We start from the raw sequence: 17,975 nt of genomic DNA, 5'->3' as shown, positions 1-17,975 counted from the left end.
AAGGAGCATATTATGTAGCAACACAACACAAATGTGATACTTATGTGTTGGAATATCTGTATAAATTGTCCTACATAACTAATAATTGCACGAAAATTCAATAACCCAACATGGCAAGTGAAATCAAGCATTTTGAAACGGCATCACCAAGATCACAATGTGCTAGGAAACACAATTGTACTGACTTTGTGCTCATAAATTGAGTCAAGGCCACGAGTTTAGACATCAACCAGTGACCCCTGCCAATGAGCATGGCCACCATGAATGCTATAATTGTTTTATTTGAACAAAGCAATAAGCTGATTTAACAGCTAGTTCTTCAATAATGACTGGCTTCAAACTCACTGAAGATACATAGTTGGTGAATGACCTAAAAGCAAAAATTGCACACCACATTCCCTCGTACCTTAACACACTTTGCACTGGTGCAAGTTGTCGAGATGAGCAACAAAGCCCAAACATCACACTATGCACTCCAGCGGTGAGCTAGTACAAAGAACCCAGCACGAAGATACCTGTAACGACTGAAACACCTACAAGAGTTGAAGTAACGGTACCAGCACGTAGAAGTGAATGTTCGGCACAGGTGGAACACACTAGGAACGCATGAGTACTGAGCAGCCAATGTCAGTCTCCAGCATTCTACAACCTTAACTGCCTGTCGGATAGTTAGGAACACATTAAAGAACTTATGCTCTTTACAGTTGGGTTCGCAGCTAGAGCTGCACTGGAACTTCTTCCAAACCATTACCATGAGTAGCGGTTTAACTCTGAAGATGAACGTAACCTCCCACGAGGCTAACACTAACCCTCATGCCTCGCAATCTCAACAGGAGCAGCTTAACAGATAAAAGCAAACAAATTTATTAGGAGAACAAGCAAAACAATCCTAAGGTCAGAAATTACTAAAATTTAGGGATGTGCGAATCCTTGATTTTCAGTTCGGTTCGAATTCGATTCGAATCCCTGGCAATATTTGAGATATGAATCCGATTCCGAATATCTAGCGCAGAATAATTAAAAATAACTGATTAATTTAAAAATAATGTGTGGTTTATTTTTTCTAACTGTAACTACTAGCAATTATTTATTAAACTGAGATTGAAATGTTTATAATTATGTAAACTTAATTAATAATAAACACTTTAAAATGTGAAAACCTAAACATATTCGATTCTCCAACTCAATCGTAATAAACTGCACGCCACAAGGAAATCTCAGTTTCATAACATTTCAGCAAACGAAACCATTTTTTCTCCAATAAATAGCCAAGACTTTTTTTCTTGTAGGTATGTAATTGTTTTTAGTTTATAGTTTTCTATACAATGAAATTCGTAATTATAGTTTAAGCTCTCAAAATCTCAAAATTCTTTTAATGTCACTGTGTTAATTATTTCATTTACATATCTTTCTTTGATACATCATATTATAAATACTTACATAATATTAGCCTAATTTTATTTTTTCACTGCTAGTATTTTTGAGCCGTATTAAATTAATCTATAACTTTTGTGAATATTCGTAATACTGTTCGAATCCATGTACGTACAACAATTCCGGGTTCGGGTAATTGTGGATTCGAACCGTACCCGAAAATATCGGGTACTCGCACATCCCTACTAAAATTCTAATGAAACATCTGGAATTTTTGTAGTTCCAGAATAAAATCACTTGTATGAATTTCTTCATTTAAGCTGAATGTTGATAATAAAAAACCAAGGGATAATGTAAGAAATAAAAATGTTTTAGAAGTTACAATAATTTGTGAGATCATCCCAAACATAATCAATGAACACTTTATTTTGCTTTTAGGCCCCTAGTTGTGACACACATTCAATAGTTACATGCCCAAAGAAAAACAGAAAGAATAATTTTTCAGCAGTGGCCAGTGATCACTACATGCTGGTGGATCAAATAGAGTTTACGTAATTAAGACAAACTCTATCTCAGCAGTGGCCAGTGATCATTACAAGCTGAAGGATGAAATAGAGTTTACATTTTTAAGACAAACTATATCACTCTTTGCTGTAGCTTCCAAGTAAGGCAGTACGGCAGTGTAGCGTCGGAAGTGCTCGAAACAGGAAGCAATGAAAGCACTCACTGGCAGTGATGACGCAGTCGACGTCTCTCGTCCCCAGGTCGTGGTTGACGAACTCCTCGCGAGAGGCCTCCAGCTTCTTGTCGTAGCAGGGCATGAGGGTGACGTGGTACACCTGCTGCGGGGGTCGACCCAGGTGCCCCTTCACGAGGGAGCCCATGATCTGCTGCGGGGACTTGGTGGTCGAGATGTAGGGCAGGATGAAGCTGCCATGCGTCTTCTCTGCGTAGCACACCCAACCTGCCGCACCAATCAGACTGTGAACTTCACTCTGCTCAGAATACATCCCACTCAGGTCATCTCAAGGTCAGTGGGGATGGTGGGACATTGTTTATTTATGAATATGATCTTGCTCAGTATTACTTTGCTATAAAACTATTTTTGGAATGATTTTTAATATTTTAAAGTAAAGAAAACAATATAATTAAGAAAAAAAAGTATCATAATTAAGCTATGCTAGTGATGTTTCAATAATGATTATAGGCTTAGACCTACACAATTACTATTAATAATAAAAAAAGATTTTTTTTAAAGATTTTTTTGCCAGTGACTTAGAGACTTAATGCAGTACAGAATAATATTATTACACACTTCATGACACTAAACCTTAGATATTCCAGAAAAAGTAATATTTCTTCACCATGGTCAACTGCATCACAACAAAAAAAATTAGACATTCATTGTATGTATCCCTCAGAAGCTCATTAAAAATGTTGTACATTCACTACTACCACTGTTAACGTTGTTAGTTGATTACTCTAAGGAACTCTGCCAAATGCAGCACACCCAGCGATCTAGAAACGGTCACCTGGGCAGGACGACGCAAGCATGGGCAGCTGCGTGGCTGCGTTCTCCGGTCCTTCCTGGGCCGCCTGGAACCTCTCGACAAACTCCCGCTGGCTCTCCAGCAGCGCCAGGTCGTCAGCCACTGTCGAGTCCAGCACGAGGTCTGCTCCCAGCGACTTGAAGTAGCCTGCGCCAGACCACTGCCTTCACCGCCCGTGCCACAGGAGTCACAGCCACTGGAGGGATACAGCATTATCTCCAGGAGGGAAAATAGAGCACCTCGAGAAAAACTCCTAAAAACATAGCTTCCACTAAACAACCCCTCAGGAGAATCTTCTGATGCTCTGATGCAATGGAATGAACAAGAGGCTTCAAATATACTGGTACAGGTATAAAAAAACCAATGATTTTAATTTGTCAGCACATTGGCTAATAATACATAATAATACTTGGTATCAGGGTCCAACCAAATATTTTTCCCCTGTCTCATAAATAAATCTTGCATGATACAAATATTTATTGAAATACTCGTAGTCATCAACCATTTTAATAACACGTCAAATTGACCAGTTCATTACTTTTTACTGTGCAATATACAGTTTGCACTGTTATTACTATCACTGCTATGCAACCAACTTTGCCAGTCTGAAATATAAAAATGCTATTAAGTGATGAAATTTTGAAAATATACATTAGTGATTGTGAACAGGTGAATGACTACTGATGTAATATATCATTGTGCTTCAAATCATTAGATACAAATCTGATTTTTTTAATAGATAATTAATGCAGTATAAAACTAATCATTTATCATCCAAACAAGAATAAGTGAGTAAAATACAGACTTGGTTTTAAGACATAAAAGAACACTGATATTAAAAATTACTACTTCACCCAGATTGGTTTCCAACATTTCGTCAATAACCCTGTAATTTCCAGGATTTTAAGGCACCTTTTCAATTCCCTGAGTTTTTCCTGTATACAGATTTTTCCTGTCCGCAGGAACCCTGGCATTATTATTTTTTCTTAGTTACATACTGTATTAATTTCAATATTTTTTCAAGTAAAAAAAAACATTAAATACTACTGTAACTATATAAGAAACAGGGCCGGCACGTCCATACAGGCGAACTAGGCAACTGCCTAGGACGCCAAGAAGCTGGGGGCGGCGCAGCACGACACATAACAGCTGATATAATATGTTTAACGATTATTGAAACTAGATGAAAATGGATTTTTGTAACAGTTTGGAATGTTTATAGTATTGATATAAGTAATTATTTAAAGTCCACAGTGACACCTGTTTATGATTTGTGTAATATTCTATCGTGTGATTGACTGAGATTAAATAAAAGTAAATATGTGGGATCTATGTAACATTGGTTCATTCATAATAATTAGGTCTCAAAAGAAAATCATCTAGTTAAATAATCAATGTTATGGTATTTATTATATTTATTCTCAAATAATCTTAGAGTAAATTTATGACAATTTTAAATTAATAATCCATTAAGTAGACATATTATAACAAATAAACAGAAAAAGGAAATAATTATTTTAAATCAAATTACATGCAAATTTACCTATCTCGATAACCCATTGATACTGATGAATTATTCATCATTTAATTGTAAGTATGTGAGACTCTAAAATGATTGATATTTTAATTTTGAAGTAATATGCTCTGGCTTAGTTCAGGGGAGGGACAAAGTAGACACCGTTCTCCCAATACTTCTGGTCTCGTCCTCGACTTCTTCAGGATACTCGTACCGTCTTGCTGCAGAACAAAAAAACTAACTACGACCCAGGAGGAATACTACTGAAGACCACTCTTCTGGACATCTTTCAGGATGGGCTGAAAAGTCTGTATATTGGTTGTATCTCACCAGCGTCGACAGGAATCGCAGCATGCAGAAGATCGGTCGTCTTGAAGCACAAAAATGTAGATTACGATTCCCTATAGCCCGTTAGGGGTAAAGTCGGACTGTTTTTACTGAGTACTGACAGAAAAGCTAGCTAAATATGCGATCGCCTCTGCGCACAATTCCCGCATCCAGGAACTGCAGAACGCACGAGGGAATTCCGCTCGCTTAGCCGATCCAAATTTCCAGTCTCTCCTTTTTTATCACTCTCAAACAACCAAAAATGTCTGCCCAGCGAAACCTACCAACTAGGAGGAATAAATCAACCAACTCTTTCTTTACCTGACGAGAATGCAAAACTTAAAGACTCTAGCTAATACGCCCATATGATGAATCGGTCATAGACAGAACAATATATATGAATTAATTTTGATAAAGAAGAATAACATAACAAATATCGCTGACACCTAGTTACTTGTGGCGTATTTCTGGGTCATCGCACTCAGTATTACCATGCATTAAATACAAAATTTAATCATATTCTTAGTTATATAACAAAATATACATGAAGCTAAAACATGATGATAATAATAATAATAATAATAATAATAATAATAATAATAATAATAATAATAATAATAATAACAACAACAACAAACATGTAAACATGCTCCAATGGTTACATTTGCAATAAGTAGAACAGTAAAAAAAAAAAAAAAAACCTGCTTACATTTGATTGTTGACAAAATCTTAGGCTTACGTGATGTATTTTGAGGCAAGGAAAATTTTTTTTTGTGTTTTGTCCCGCAGGGTGGGGGATGGGGGGGGATTAACGTTTTTCGCCTAGGGCACCAATTTACCTTGCACCGGCCCTGATAAGAAATACACGGTGCTCCCTCAGTTGAATGCGATGAGGTTGGCAGGACCTACCTGACAGCCTCTCAGCGCACTCTCCGGGAGACAAGCCGTACCTCGCAGCCAGGGAGAGCACGGGCTGCACGGACAACGACACGACCAGCAGCTTGGCCTCCTCGGGTCTGCCGCTCTGGCCACAGTTTCAACATCACTCATCCGACAAACATCTACGATGGTACAATCCACACAATAGTCCTCGTTTGAAAAATTTAAGGTCTTAAACATGTACGTATAGATTCATCACATACCCATAAACACTTGAGTATGCACACAAACAATTCAGCAAATGGGTTTTGAATGTCAGAAAACATAATGAAGACCTTTAACATAGGTACATACATTTTCATACACATTCGCAGATAACTTGACAAGTCTTAAAAATAAAACATATTAATCATAATTTTCAGAAAATATTTTAAAAAAATGTACAAATAGTCGTTCCAATTTTCAACTAAAGAACTGAATCCTTACATAAAGTCAGTAGTGTTGAAGACACAAATCCCCGACCTTAGGAATTAAATGAACTATCTGAAGGCTTTGAATGATTTCCAAAGTCAATTAAAATAAGAATTTAAGAGTTAAAGCACATTTTATGATAAAATTCTGTCTTACGCTGCAACTTTCTTCTGACAATTATTATGCTCCTGAAAACTACATTTACATCTTTGGTGAGGCAAGTGTATGTCCTTGCTTCCTCTTGGTTCCATTGCGCTGAATACTTTTTCCTTGCGAAATTCATTCACAGTGACAATGGCAATCTAAAATGTTCTTGAAGCTGACTTCTAGCTAAACTGGCCCAAAATTTAGTAAACATACCTAGTGAAAATGTAGTTTGGAAATATATTGAATAAATACAAGCTAACATTGTAGGTACCAAATAATAAAAAGAAAGCATGAAATTAAGAAGAAGAAGAAAAGTAAAACGAAGGTGTAGGCATTAAAATTTCCATTACAGTATGAACGACAAACTATTGCCACTGCAGTCTCAAATTTTACAGAGACGGTACTTGAAGTGACAAAGTCCCTTCGGCCTGAAATTAGATTTTTTTTTTAACTGTATAGCCTGAAATGAGGTGTGGAAACGGTAAAAATTGGACTCGTATTCAAAAGAACCTGGGCTCAAATCCAGGAGTTAGGATTTATGTGGTTTCTCCAAACCATTCCAGGCAATTCTGGGATGGTTCCTCACCACAGGTCGCGGTGAACTTGTTCCCACACATCGGCCTGCGACGCCCTCGGTCGGCATCGGCGGGCCTCACCTGCCTCAGCTGCTGGTTCTCCCTGAAGACCCTGACCACCTCCTCGTGGCTCTGCTGAGCCACCAGCACGCTCTCGGCCGACGTGATGCAGCCGCTGCATGCCAGGCAGTCTGACAAGGAGATCTCCACCTTCTGGAGCCTCGTCTCCCGTCCCTGCACAGCCACCTCACGTCTCTCAGCCTCACAGGGCAGCACGGCGGAGCTGTCGCCAGCCACCTCTTGGCTTTCAGCGCACACACGCCCTCAATCCACAAGCCAACAAGTAGCTGGTGTCTCTGGCCACTACGGTCTAGGTGTATTACGTCGGTCCACACACTGCTTACTGAATCTTCGGGCCAGCAACCCAGTACTATTTCACGGGACCATATTTTTTTTTTGCTCATGCCACGAGGCTATCTTTCACTGAAAACACAGATGCTCCGAAGAAAGGCAATTTTAATAATATCAGTATAGTTGACAAGAACTTCTGAAAATGGAAGAAGTGGTCTGAGTTGTTTTGAATGAAGAAGAGGCAATACAAGCAAAATTTAGTAAGTTTTTACAAGGGGTTTTTGTCTTAAATTTGCATAGTTTTTTTCCTTGTTAAAATAACATACTATTAAATACTTATTTATCCACAGCTGCTTCTACTGCCAAACTAATGCATTTTGTAATTTTTAATGAATGCTCACAAACACAGGCTTTCTACTGCTTGGCATAAAATAAGCATTATGATTTTACCACCAGGAATTGTTTACTGGTCAGTAAAAATTATTAGAAAAAACTCAGCACCCATAATGCAGACCAATTAAAAATCTGAATAAGCTCATTTTACATTATATTACGGCCCATAACTAATAACTACGCTTATGTAAAAAATATGCTTGCTAGTGTGTCTGTTGCATACATATTTTAAGAAGTCTTAATTGACATGTAGGCATACTTATAAAGCAAACTTGTGCAAAGTGATGTTTTCAATTCACAAAGTTATTATAACATAAGAAATGGTGTATGCCCATTAAAATATTTTAAATCATAAGAAAAAACACTAAAATTTATATTTAAAAAATTACACCTTTTTTGTACCAATGCCATGAACTTTTTTATTTCCATTATTTTTTTTTATAAATGTTATTTCTCAATAATAATTTAAAAAGGCCAAATAATTTGCTATTAATAGGATCATTTAAACAGTTTAAAGTCAGAATGTAACATAACAGGCTTGAACGGAAGGTGGAAAAATTTTAAAATTAAATTATTTAGTGTGAAATTAAGTACACGTTTACCTCATTACAAATATCATTCTTATATTATCATATCTACTTACTTTGCTCAAATGAACATAAGCACCATCATCTTGAATAGTAATTTTAGCTCCAGTTCCACTTTCTGTCTTTTGTATCTTGACTGGTTTTATGCATTCCTTTAAACAATAATTCACCAAATTACCATTTTGGTAACTAGTACAACTTTTAAAAACTTGAACCTTAGTTACTATTACAATTTTCAGCAAACGTTATGTCCATTAGCTATCAACTCATTTTGTTTTTAATGAGGTCCAATTCCATTTCAAGTATGCACTGGAAAGTACAATAAGAAAGAATAACAGCCCGCAATTTAATTAGTTAGGTAGTAAGTCTATTCTAGCCCACCATAAACCAAACCCATAACAATTTTTTTTTTATTAAATTACTCAAACAATAATTTTTTGTAATATTTTATAAAAACAGATTTGATTCCATTAATTAAATTAAATTTGGTAGAAGCTAAGTGATCTGACTATTCAATAGGAGGTTAAGTTATAATAAAAACTCTTAACGATAATTTTATAACATATCGTTTTATAATTTCATTCTTTTTTATTGTTTAGTGCATTAAATTTCAACAGAACTGCAAATGAAATAAATAACCTCAAACAATGCACAATAGACAACATAATTTACAATCCCAGTTGAAGATATAAATACGAGGATTGTAATTCCACAGATCACTAAACGTACTTAAATACTACTTAACCTGCGATGGGGTAATAAAGTCATCCAAATCAGTTAATTGAAGAGCTCCACTGAATCTTGACATCTTCAATGTTTACCTTTCGTCCAACCATAGGTAACGAGCAAACTGTTTACGTTAAAAACTTGAGCTCGTGATGGAAGTACTTTTTACAATAGCTGACAGCAAATGGCCTTGATATAAACTAATACGGATGTAAAAAGAACGAAGAATAGGTCTCAACAGCATTTTAATAAAATCACTACAAAAATATGTATTTCTTATATTTGCAAATAGGTTCAACATTCATATTTGTGGTTCAATCCGAAAGAGACAATTATATATGTTCACTAATACGCTCGTCTCTTTGCTTACTGTATTCCGTGGTGGAATTTATACTTGCGCGCGCTTGCTCGCAGCTCTCGCTATCGTTGCGTTGCTTGACAGTTTCGTCAGCAGTCCAGTCGAGATGCTGGCTCCGACGTTTGGTGTGTTCTTAGTCCTCGCTGGGGCTGAGGCTGAGGCTCAACGGCTGGCCTTTGGTAAATGTCCTAACCACCCGGCAATGAAGGACTTCGACATACAAAAGGTGAGGTACAAATTTTCAGTGCTAGCTGTAGGTAAAATGAATGTAAGTACTGTAAGGTCATGTGAGGAAATAAAAATTGATTACCAATACATTTGAAATTTACAGGGGTTTGCTACACAGTTCATGAGGAGATGGGAATGGTAGTGAAAATAAGTTTTGATATGTTCGAATGTTTAGCGGGATGAGATTTTGAATGATATATTATTAACTTTTTATAGGAATAATGTAAAAACAAATGTCAGAAAAACATAATCTAAAACAGTCATCGTTATCAAAAAGACAGTTTCGTGGAATTCTTACTTGTGGGAAAGTATTTATTAAATATAATGTACATATAAGGATCGTAACAGGGGAGAGGCAAGAGACATACTTCGTCATACGTCTTTCTTTTTCTTTTTACTTTTTCTTAGAGGTCGTGGAGGGAGGTGGGGCGGCGCTCGAGTTGGTATGGCCCCGACAGTTTACTACATAACAGTCAATAACAAGTCAAAAATGCTGATTACTACAATAATACTGTCGACATATATTTATAATTAATAATCCCCAGAGAATAATAAATAATAGCATCAGGCGTGCATGTAGGGTGTGAATCAGGGTGGAAGGGTCCGGACGTTTTCCTTCAAAACCGGATTATATCATGAAGACGAAAGTATAAATTTATTACGATATAGTTTTCTATCAATTATAAAATTAAAAATTGTAAGATATTTAAATCCAAATATAAAAACCACACGAAATCACATTTAACACAATGTCTAGGAGGGACTACTCCCAAAATTTTATCTCGATTCTCTATAAGGGTACATGAATATTTCGACATCTCAAGTAGGTATTTAAAACTGGAATTATTTCGCTAAGTTTTTTGGAGGTGATTGTAAATTGGTCACTTCATGCTTATGTTTATTGATCACTTGCTATATAAATTATCTTTGCGTGCAGGGATATTTATTTCACAACATGCGTGTGTGCATGCGCTTGCATTCACACAGCGCGGCGTTGTACGAGGATGGTAAAGGCGGAAGGGGTTAAGTAAAGCTTGACAGGTCTGAGCTCGATGCATATTGCATAGCAATAAGGAGTGTTTGCGGAGAGACATGGGCCTGTACTTTAAAATTATATTGCTTTATTCGGAAGAGCTGACTTGTGCTGATGTACAACTTTCTTACGCGCAAAATTAATTTCGACAGTTTTGGAATTATAAAAAAATAGATTAATTTTCCCCCGAGTGGAAGACAATAAGTGGTTACCTGGGAAACCGATTGGAGGGAATAACAAACACCTAGTAAGAAAAGCAGCGAGACTGCTGGAGAAGCTGGCTGGAGGCTGGACCCGTGTTGACTCGGCTGGAGGCGGCTCCAGTGGGCTGGAAGTGTGTCACCGCGGCGTGGTGTCCGCCCATACGTCGTTCCCGGAACAGCGGGAGGCGGCGCCCGGGTGGCCAATCAACGGCCTGTCACTCTTGTCAGACGTTCGCTTTCGAAACCTCCCGGTCATGTTGGAGGGTTATCACGACACCAAAAAAAATTAATCAACGCAGCCACGTTTGACAAGTAGGATGATTTTATTTTCCATCAAACATATAATAATTATGCGTTCGGTGCTTGACGGAATCGACCAATCAGACTCGTACCCAGCAAAAACAGAAATGACTTTCCGTTTTCCTCTCGAAGAATTTTTTAACAAAATTTTGGATATAGACGGAAGCTTAAATAAAAATGATGTTGACAATGTCGTTTGTAACGTAATTTATTTATGTCAGAAAAGTTCATTTTGTTCCTCGGACGTTTAAAGATCGCGTCGAGTAGAAAAAGGTTGAAAAAACATTTACCAATGAAAACTTATTATTATTAAACTTTAATGATCTAATTTAAAACGACTTCAGGCAATCGTGGCAGCAGTTTGTCACGCGCACGCCTCTCCTGCCACTCACGTTTATTCTTTTCTTCCTTGAATGAACTGGCGTGAAACTGCATTATAATGTTTGAAATACCCGTTCTCTCATGTTACTACCAGACGTAATTGCCATTTTTTTAGCAAGAAAAAAAAATGAACTTGGGCTGTGTGGTTTGCCTACTTTCAAGACATTTAGCATTCAGAAAAATATTTGTTCGGTGTCATTCAACGTGGCCCGATATTAGCCACGCTGCTGTAGCTCAAAACTCTGTACCCGGATTTCTACGTAACCACTCAAAACGTGTGCACTGAACTTCGTTACACACGCCGAACGAAGTCCTGGTAGTTGGCCCCCTATGGCAGTAGTATCCTTAACCATTTTGCTTATAATGTTTTGTGTTTTTGCACATGATTTCAAATAAGTTCATAATATAACCATATTTTATTCTTTATAAAATGCTTTTTTTTTTCTAGTAAACAAGCTATTTATTTTTTTAATTTACTTAATAGTAAATTTCCATGTCACACCTAGCGTGTACTGAAAACATGGAATCGTGCGGTATACAGTTTTGAATTAACCGTTAGCCTTCGTCTTCGAACAATTTATTTGAGTTATTCATTTAGAAATCAATACAAATTAGATTTCATCAAAACCCCAAAGGAAAAAAAAGGTTTCTAACACACGATTCCATGATTTCAGTACGTCCTAGGACAGGCATAAAATTTGGCCTGTAAGTTAATAAAAATCGCAAAATTAGTACTGGTTTTGTAGGAAGAACCCTTTTTAAAACATTGAAATATGGTTATATTATGAATTTAATTCAAATAATTTGCAAAAAAAATGAAATATTAGAATCAAAATAATTTAGGACACTCCCCCCTAAGGGGATCATACACTACATTATGCAGTATTATAAAGACGTATTATTTCATGTTATTGCTATAAACTAGAGCAACTTATTCTATAGACTTTCTGCAGATAACACCCGTGGCCTTGAACCACTTCTACGCAATCCGCAGTTCACGAGAAGTAATCAGCGATTTCTTCTTCTGTAGCCTGTTCGTTAATACCAGACAATAACAGCGTCAAAAAAGCTTGGCCAGATACAAAGTATTTATGCCATGTCGTGCCCATAGTTAGAATAGATATGTAAAACTAGGAATTATTAAAAAAAACACTGATAAATCAAAGATGGCGGGGTATGACTTCCCTAAGCTGACTTGGGGTGGAGGGTGGGCTGTTTCCGCTCTTACTGACCGCGGCTCGGCTAAGAACATATTGTGTAATGTGCAGTCGCAAAAAAAATATATTTAATTTCAGCTTATATTATCCTGCTACTTTTGGAAGAAATTTATCTTCTGTGACGTCTGCTGTATTCAGTATGGAGAGTGAATAATAAAGGAGAGGAAGTGGAAAGATACCGTCATTGCCACCACTTTATTTAACGATGGCGGACTAGCCTACCTCCGAGGTGCAGTGGTTTGAGTGCCATCGAATCTCTGGATTCTAATATCGGGTAACACATGCTTTGTGTATTTTTCCCCTCAATATTTGATAAATCATAGTTTATCTTGTAAGACCCCCTCGCAATTCGTCTGCAGTTATAAGTTTAGTGACGTTAATGGGCCGAAACACAATAATGGATACTGTTGCACGGAACTCAGACTGAGAAGGCATGCATGCGTTTTCACGCACTATAAACATTACACATGTTCCACTCACTATAATTGTCATTCATCCAAACAGGCTGTCGAAGTCGTTTACAGTGGCATCTCTTATTCGTCGAACTCTGATTAACTTCTTGAAAATAATAATAAAGAATTTAGCGCGACAGCGTAATATGCTACATTGGAACGGTATTAAAATATGTGAGCACGTGGTGAATCATCAGCGTCAGTAGCAGGCAGGATATGACGCAACAGACTGGTTTCCATTAGGAAACCACAAAGTTTTTTCCTTATAAAAATCGAGGTACCAACAGATTTCAAATATCATTATCACATTTCATCGTACTAGCAAAATGTGCAAGTTCTAGAGTTAGATTTTTAAATTATTTCATCAGTGATACCTGTTTATAAATTAATTGTGTAATTTCCAATTTTAACGTTATTCTGAGCTTTTTTAAGCTAAAGAAGTGCATTAAAATAAAAAAAAAGACATCGTAATTTCTTAGTAAAATGACAATATCTAACAACACCTAGCTGCGAAAGTGAATTTTGATTTATTTATTCAAAACAAAAATACGTTTTCAATTGGCACTGCTAATGGTTCTCCTACTTGGCTGTAAGTTCCGAATACAGAAAAGGAATATTTCTGCAATAACCACGTCACTAATACAAGTTGGATGACTTGAATTCTTATCAAATATTTTGTAAATATGACTGGTTATAAATTTAAGAAATTATAATTTTAAAATAAATAAAAAATTTAACATGAATGTTGTATGTAAATTGATTTAGCTTTTAAAAACCTAATGGTACGAATATAACTTTTAAAGATCTCAAAAAATTCATTTTACTATGCAATAAGTATTCGTGTGATTTAAATTTATAGGTCTTTACGTTTTAAAAGTAAAGCAAAAATATCATAAATTAAAATTTTACTTTCAGCACTGTTATGCCTTATTTTAATTTTAAATAATATTACAATATAAAAGTTTGATCTAGCTCAGTCCGGTAGTTCACGAAGGGCAGACACGGTAACCCGCGAAGGAAATTCGTCACAACTTAAATTTTCCAGATAGAGCTGACAATCAAGCCAGTTGTCATCGCCATTAGAACACAGCAGAGGATTTTGTTTCAATGGTCGACAAATGGTGTGCGTGCATGAAATATTTCATTTTTCAGATGTCAAATAACCGCACAGTGTGTACGCAATCGAAAGGCTGCAGCCAACGAAAATCGGTCGTTGGCACAAAGTTTTATTTTTCGAATGTTTTATAAATTTGTAAAGCTTTATTGCTATATCTACCCACGAAGTAACTAAGGCCGTGTCTGAATTCGCCTGAAATAGGTATATACTTATACATACCTTTCCCCGGAAGTGACATCACACTAGCTGTCCGAACCGGAAGTGAAGTATTACAAGTAAACGAATCTGTGTAGGCTTACATCTCGTGTACTTATAGTTAAACATACATTACCATTAAAAAAAAAGTTTTGTGGGTTTTATTTGGTAAATTTAATAAGTAAAAACTTTTTAAAATATTTTTACCGTATAAAATATATATTTAGACATGTATAGGTGGAAGTTTTATCAAATACATGCACATACATGCAGATCGGAACTACGGAACTAAGGTTAGAATCATAAAGTAAATTGTCGTAAATTTTTTTGTACACTAATTAAATTACTAATTTCAGTTAAACGTTTTCTTAATAAAATATATTTGTTGAAAAAATGATAATGTAAACAGCCTGTTCGGCCGGCTGTTCGGAGAGGCCAGACGCCTAGGGCGCTCACACTAGTGAAGTACGTCCAAGGCGGCAGCCAGAAGCGCTCTGAGTGCCTGGTGATGTAGGTCGTCACGGCTGTGCGCGAGCCTTCCAGCCACGGGCGTCGCAGCTCCCCGGTTATTCCACCTTGGCGCGCGCAGTGTCGAGCCGGTTTGTGTAACCGTGCGTGCGAGGCCCGGGTTCCACTCGGAAAGTAACTCGGCTATTCCAGTGTGCGATTCAAACCAATTTCATGGACATACGCCATTGGTGTTTTACACTGATTTTCAAAGAAAAACCTCAAGGATGGTCAGCATAAGTTATTACATAAACACACGGTGCCTGGACGGCACGGAGAATTCGGTACAGTCTAACACTGGCTGACAACAAAGAGACGGTTGTTACAAATTCCGGGTGTTCGTGTGTTTTTTTGTTGTCCGCTGTTAAGGTTATTCGACGATGCAGTGTAAACCAGCAACTGTTTAAAATCAGTTTACCCAATTGCAAGAATAATTCAAAGAACTTATTGAAACGTGGATGACAGGCGCCAGGGGGGGGGGGGGTTAGGGGTTCAACCCCCCCCCCCCCCTTAGCACCAAATCTTTAATTAATTTCTTATTCATCACTCAAACAAATTTCATATTAAAATTAATAAAATTTTTACCATTACAATATTTAAATTTAAGTACCGAAAACTGCTAAAATAGCACTAGTTTACAACTTAAAATGCTAATTTTTCCGGGGGAGGACCCCCAGACCCCCCACTTTAATACGGGGGGGGGGGGGCGCATGCTTCTTACCACCCCCCATACACAAATCCTGGCTACGCCACTGACAGGCACTATCACCGAGCGTTGGCCCGCGCAAAATACATTTCCACGGAGAACGGGCCGTGACCCGTAGCTTCCCGGCTCGGGCAAGCCGTGGTTGCCGCTCCAGTTGCCGCCGCGAGCAGGTCACCCGAGGCTCGTTCACACGCACGCAGTCAGCAGGTAGCAGCGAGCAGTGCGCATCGACTGAACCAGGCGCTCTCCGCGGTCCCCTGCGACTGGATCCTCGCCGGGCTACGACTTCCGAACCTCTGGGCTGGGCAGGGTTTACTTAATACTTGAACTCACCAGAGTATTGTTGATGATACTTCCAAAAAAAAACCATCTCACATCTACAGCTAGAACACTTTCCGTCCTTCCGCGTAAACGTAAACGTAAAAACGCAAGATACTGTTACGAGTGAGGAAAACGTGTTTGTAAAGATAGCACAATTAATTGTATAGTTTTATTTGTTACTAATATATACATTACTAATTAAATCACTTCACCTAAAGTTTGTTCATTAATTACTACGGATTTTTACATACTAATATGGCGGACGTTTGTTTATATTTGTATCAGCTGTTATAGTCTGCTTTTATTAACAAATGTAGTTCAGCTGTTCAGAAGAAAATTAGTTTAAAATATTACTGGTTCATTTGTTTATATATATTAAACGAATATATATTAAATTAATTTTAATAACATAGATGTAATATAATGATATCAGTTGACATTTTTCTCAAATTGAACGTCCAACACAGGTACAGCTGATATATTTTTAAACAAGGCCGCCATATTGATACGTGTAATACACTGAAATCCCCCTCTCCTTTTGGCTTCACCCTCCTCGTTAAAAATCGGAAATTATGCTAAATCTGTATACTTATGTAACCTCTGTTTGTGACGTGTCGCGTCATCCCGGGCCGACCCGACGCTCGAAGTGACCAGAACATGGGCGCTTATTCACGCCACTCCACGCGGCGTCTTGTTATCCCGCGAAACTCTCAGTCTTCTCAGGGATAGATAAATGAGCCGCGGAAGCATGGCCTGGGGGGGGGGGGAGGCGGTGAAGCCGGGACGCTCTAAGCCCTGAAGGTATGAGCGCGTGACGTCAGTGACCGTGCGGGGCCGCCAGGCAGCTCGGTACCTGGCGCGCATCGCAGCCTTGACTGCCGAGTTCGTAACAATACTGACTTTTCACTATACGTCTGTCGCTTTTACAGCGCACGGAAACGTAACAAACGGAAACCAATGCAATTTAACTTAGGGTTGCAAACAAATAATTTAATTGAAAAAGAAATGTTGGATCCGAAAACTAAAAATGGTCAGGATTTACGTGGATAGCTAACAAAAATAAACCGTAAAGTAACTTTAGAACACTCTTGTAACTAAAAAGATTTTTCGCGTATTAAAAAAAAAACTAACTTAAACAAACATGGCTACCACTTCGGCCAAATACTCGGCTTCTATTGGTCGCACTAATTAACGTGAACGGAAGAGCTGGGAAAAGCCGAGCTAATCCCTAGGCCTACTGGCCCGTGTCCGCTTGCGTGCTATTGTAGATACTCCGTTCCGTGAGATCCGTTTACGTTTTCAGGCTCTGTTTCCGCTCCATTGTAGAACGGGCCTAACAAGGTAAACGTGCACGTTGAAGGAAGAAGATTGCTTCAGCTGCTAGACTTGGCATGTTTCTGAAGGTTTTGTTAACGCTCGAAGATGACTCCCGTGAGATCACGTTCGAACTAGCTAAACTCAGTAACCGTAAATTTACAAGGAAATCCGTAAATAATTTATAAAGATATCCGTGAATTTACGATACCTCCTTGATTAATTTTTGGCCAGTGTTATCAGTTAATTTAAAGTGAAAAAATTTAAACAGTATTATTTTTAATCTATTAGTAAGTATCGTTGAACTTAACTCGTCACGCTTGATTCATTGGGGCACGCATACACAGGAATAAAAAGCTGAAGAAGGACTGCATTGTTGGCAGTTATGAAATTTTCGTGCCTATGATACAAAGATCTTCATTAGGACGGTTTTGTGTGTGTCACGAACAGTCATACGGTTTCAACTACCCAGATAATGTTTCCTGTACTAATGGTCTTGAAAGGTTGTGGGTACATATTTTTGGTTCTTGATTTAAAATAATAATATCTTAGAAAAATTAAACACAATAATTGTAAATAAATTATATATTTATTATTAAATGGCAAACACAGTATATACATAGTATATTACATAATGTACACAGCTTAGATAATATTTTTTTAGTTTGAGATGTATAGCTTTTCACTGTATTATCTTCTAAAATTTTATTCATGCATAGTGAAAAAGAAAAGAAGGTTAGTAGAGTG

The 17,975-nt window shown here is 37.5% G+C and overlaps 2 protein-coding genes across 6 annotated transcripts in view; one reads left to right on the top strand and one right to left on the bottom strand.

The window, feature by feature from the left end:
* Window positions 1–17,975, bottom strand: part of LOC134532818 (probable cytosolic Fe-S cluster assembly factor GJ13047) — a 42,217-nt gene that overhangs the window by 3,381 nt on the left and 20,861 nt on the right. For 2 of the 5 annotated variants that reach the window (XM_063369722.1, XM_063369723.1), the window contains exons 2-6: window positions 8,227–8,322; window positions 6,921–7,073; window positions 5,677–5,791; window positions 2,907–3,071; window positions 2,102–2,338 (exon numbers count right to left, since the gene is read on the bottom strand). In XM_063369722.1, the coding sequence (XP_063225792.1) occupies window positions 2,102–2,338; window positions 2,907–3,071; window positions 5,677–5,791; window positions 6,921–7,073; window positions 8,227–8,322 (766 nt within the window). Of the gene's footprint in view, window positions 1–2,101; window positions 2,339–2,906; window positions 3,072–5,676; window positions 5,792–6,850; window positions 7,074–8,226; window positions 8,323–8,915; window positions 9,092–17,975 lie in introns of those variants that run through there. The other 3 variants (XM_063369726.1, XM_063369725.1, XM_063369727.1) reach the window with 3 other exon arrangements.
* The window catches only part of LOC134532820 (apolipoprotein D), a 26,480-nt gene continuing 17,819 nt past the window's right edge, over window positions 9,315–17,975 (top strand). The window contains exon 1 of the mRNA XM_063369730.1: window positions 9,315–9,480. Within this exon, the coding sequence (XP_063225800.1) occupies window positions 9,361–9,480 (120 nt within the window). The 5' untranslated portion in view covers window positions 9,315–9,360. The remainder of the gene's footprint in view (window positions 9,481–17,975) is intronic.

This window comes from Bacillus rossius, chromosome 6 (assembly GCF_032445375.1).
Source record: "Bacillus rossius redtenbacheri isolate Brsri chromosome 6, Brsri_v3, whole genome shotgun sequence".
NCBI classification, from domain to species: Eukaryota; Metazoa; Arthropoda; class Insecta; order Phasmatodea; family Bacillidae; genus Bacillus; species Bacillus rossius.
This window is presented reverse-complemented; position numbering and strand designations above follow the sequence as displayed.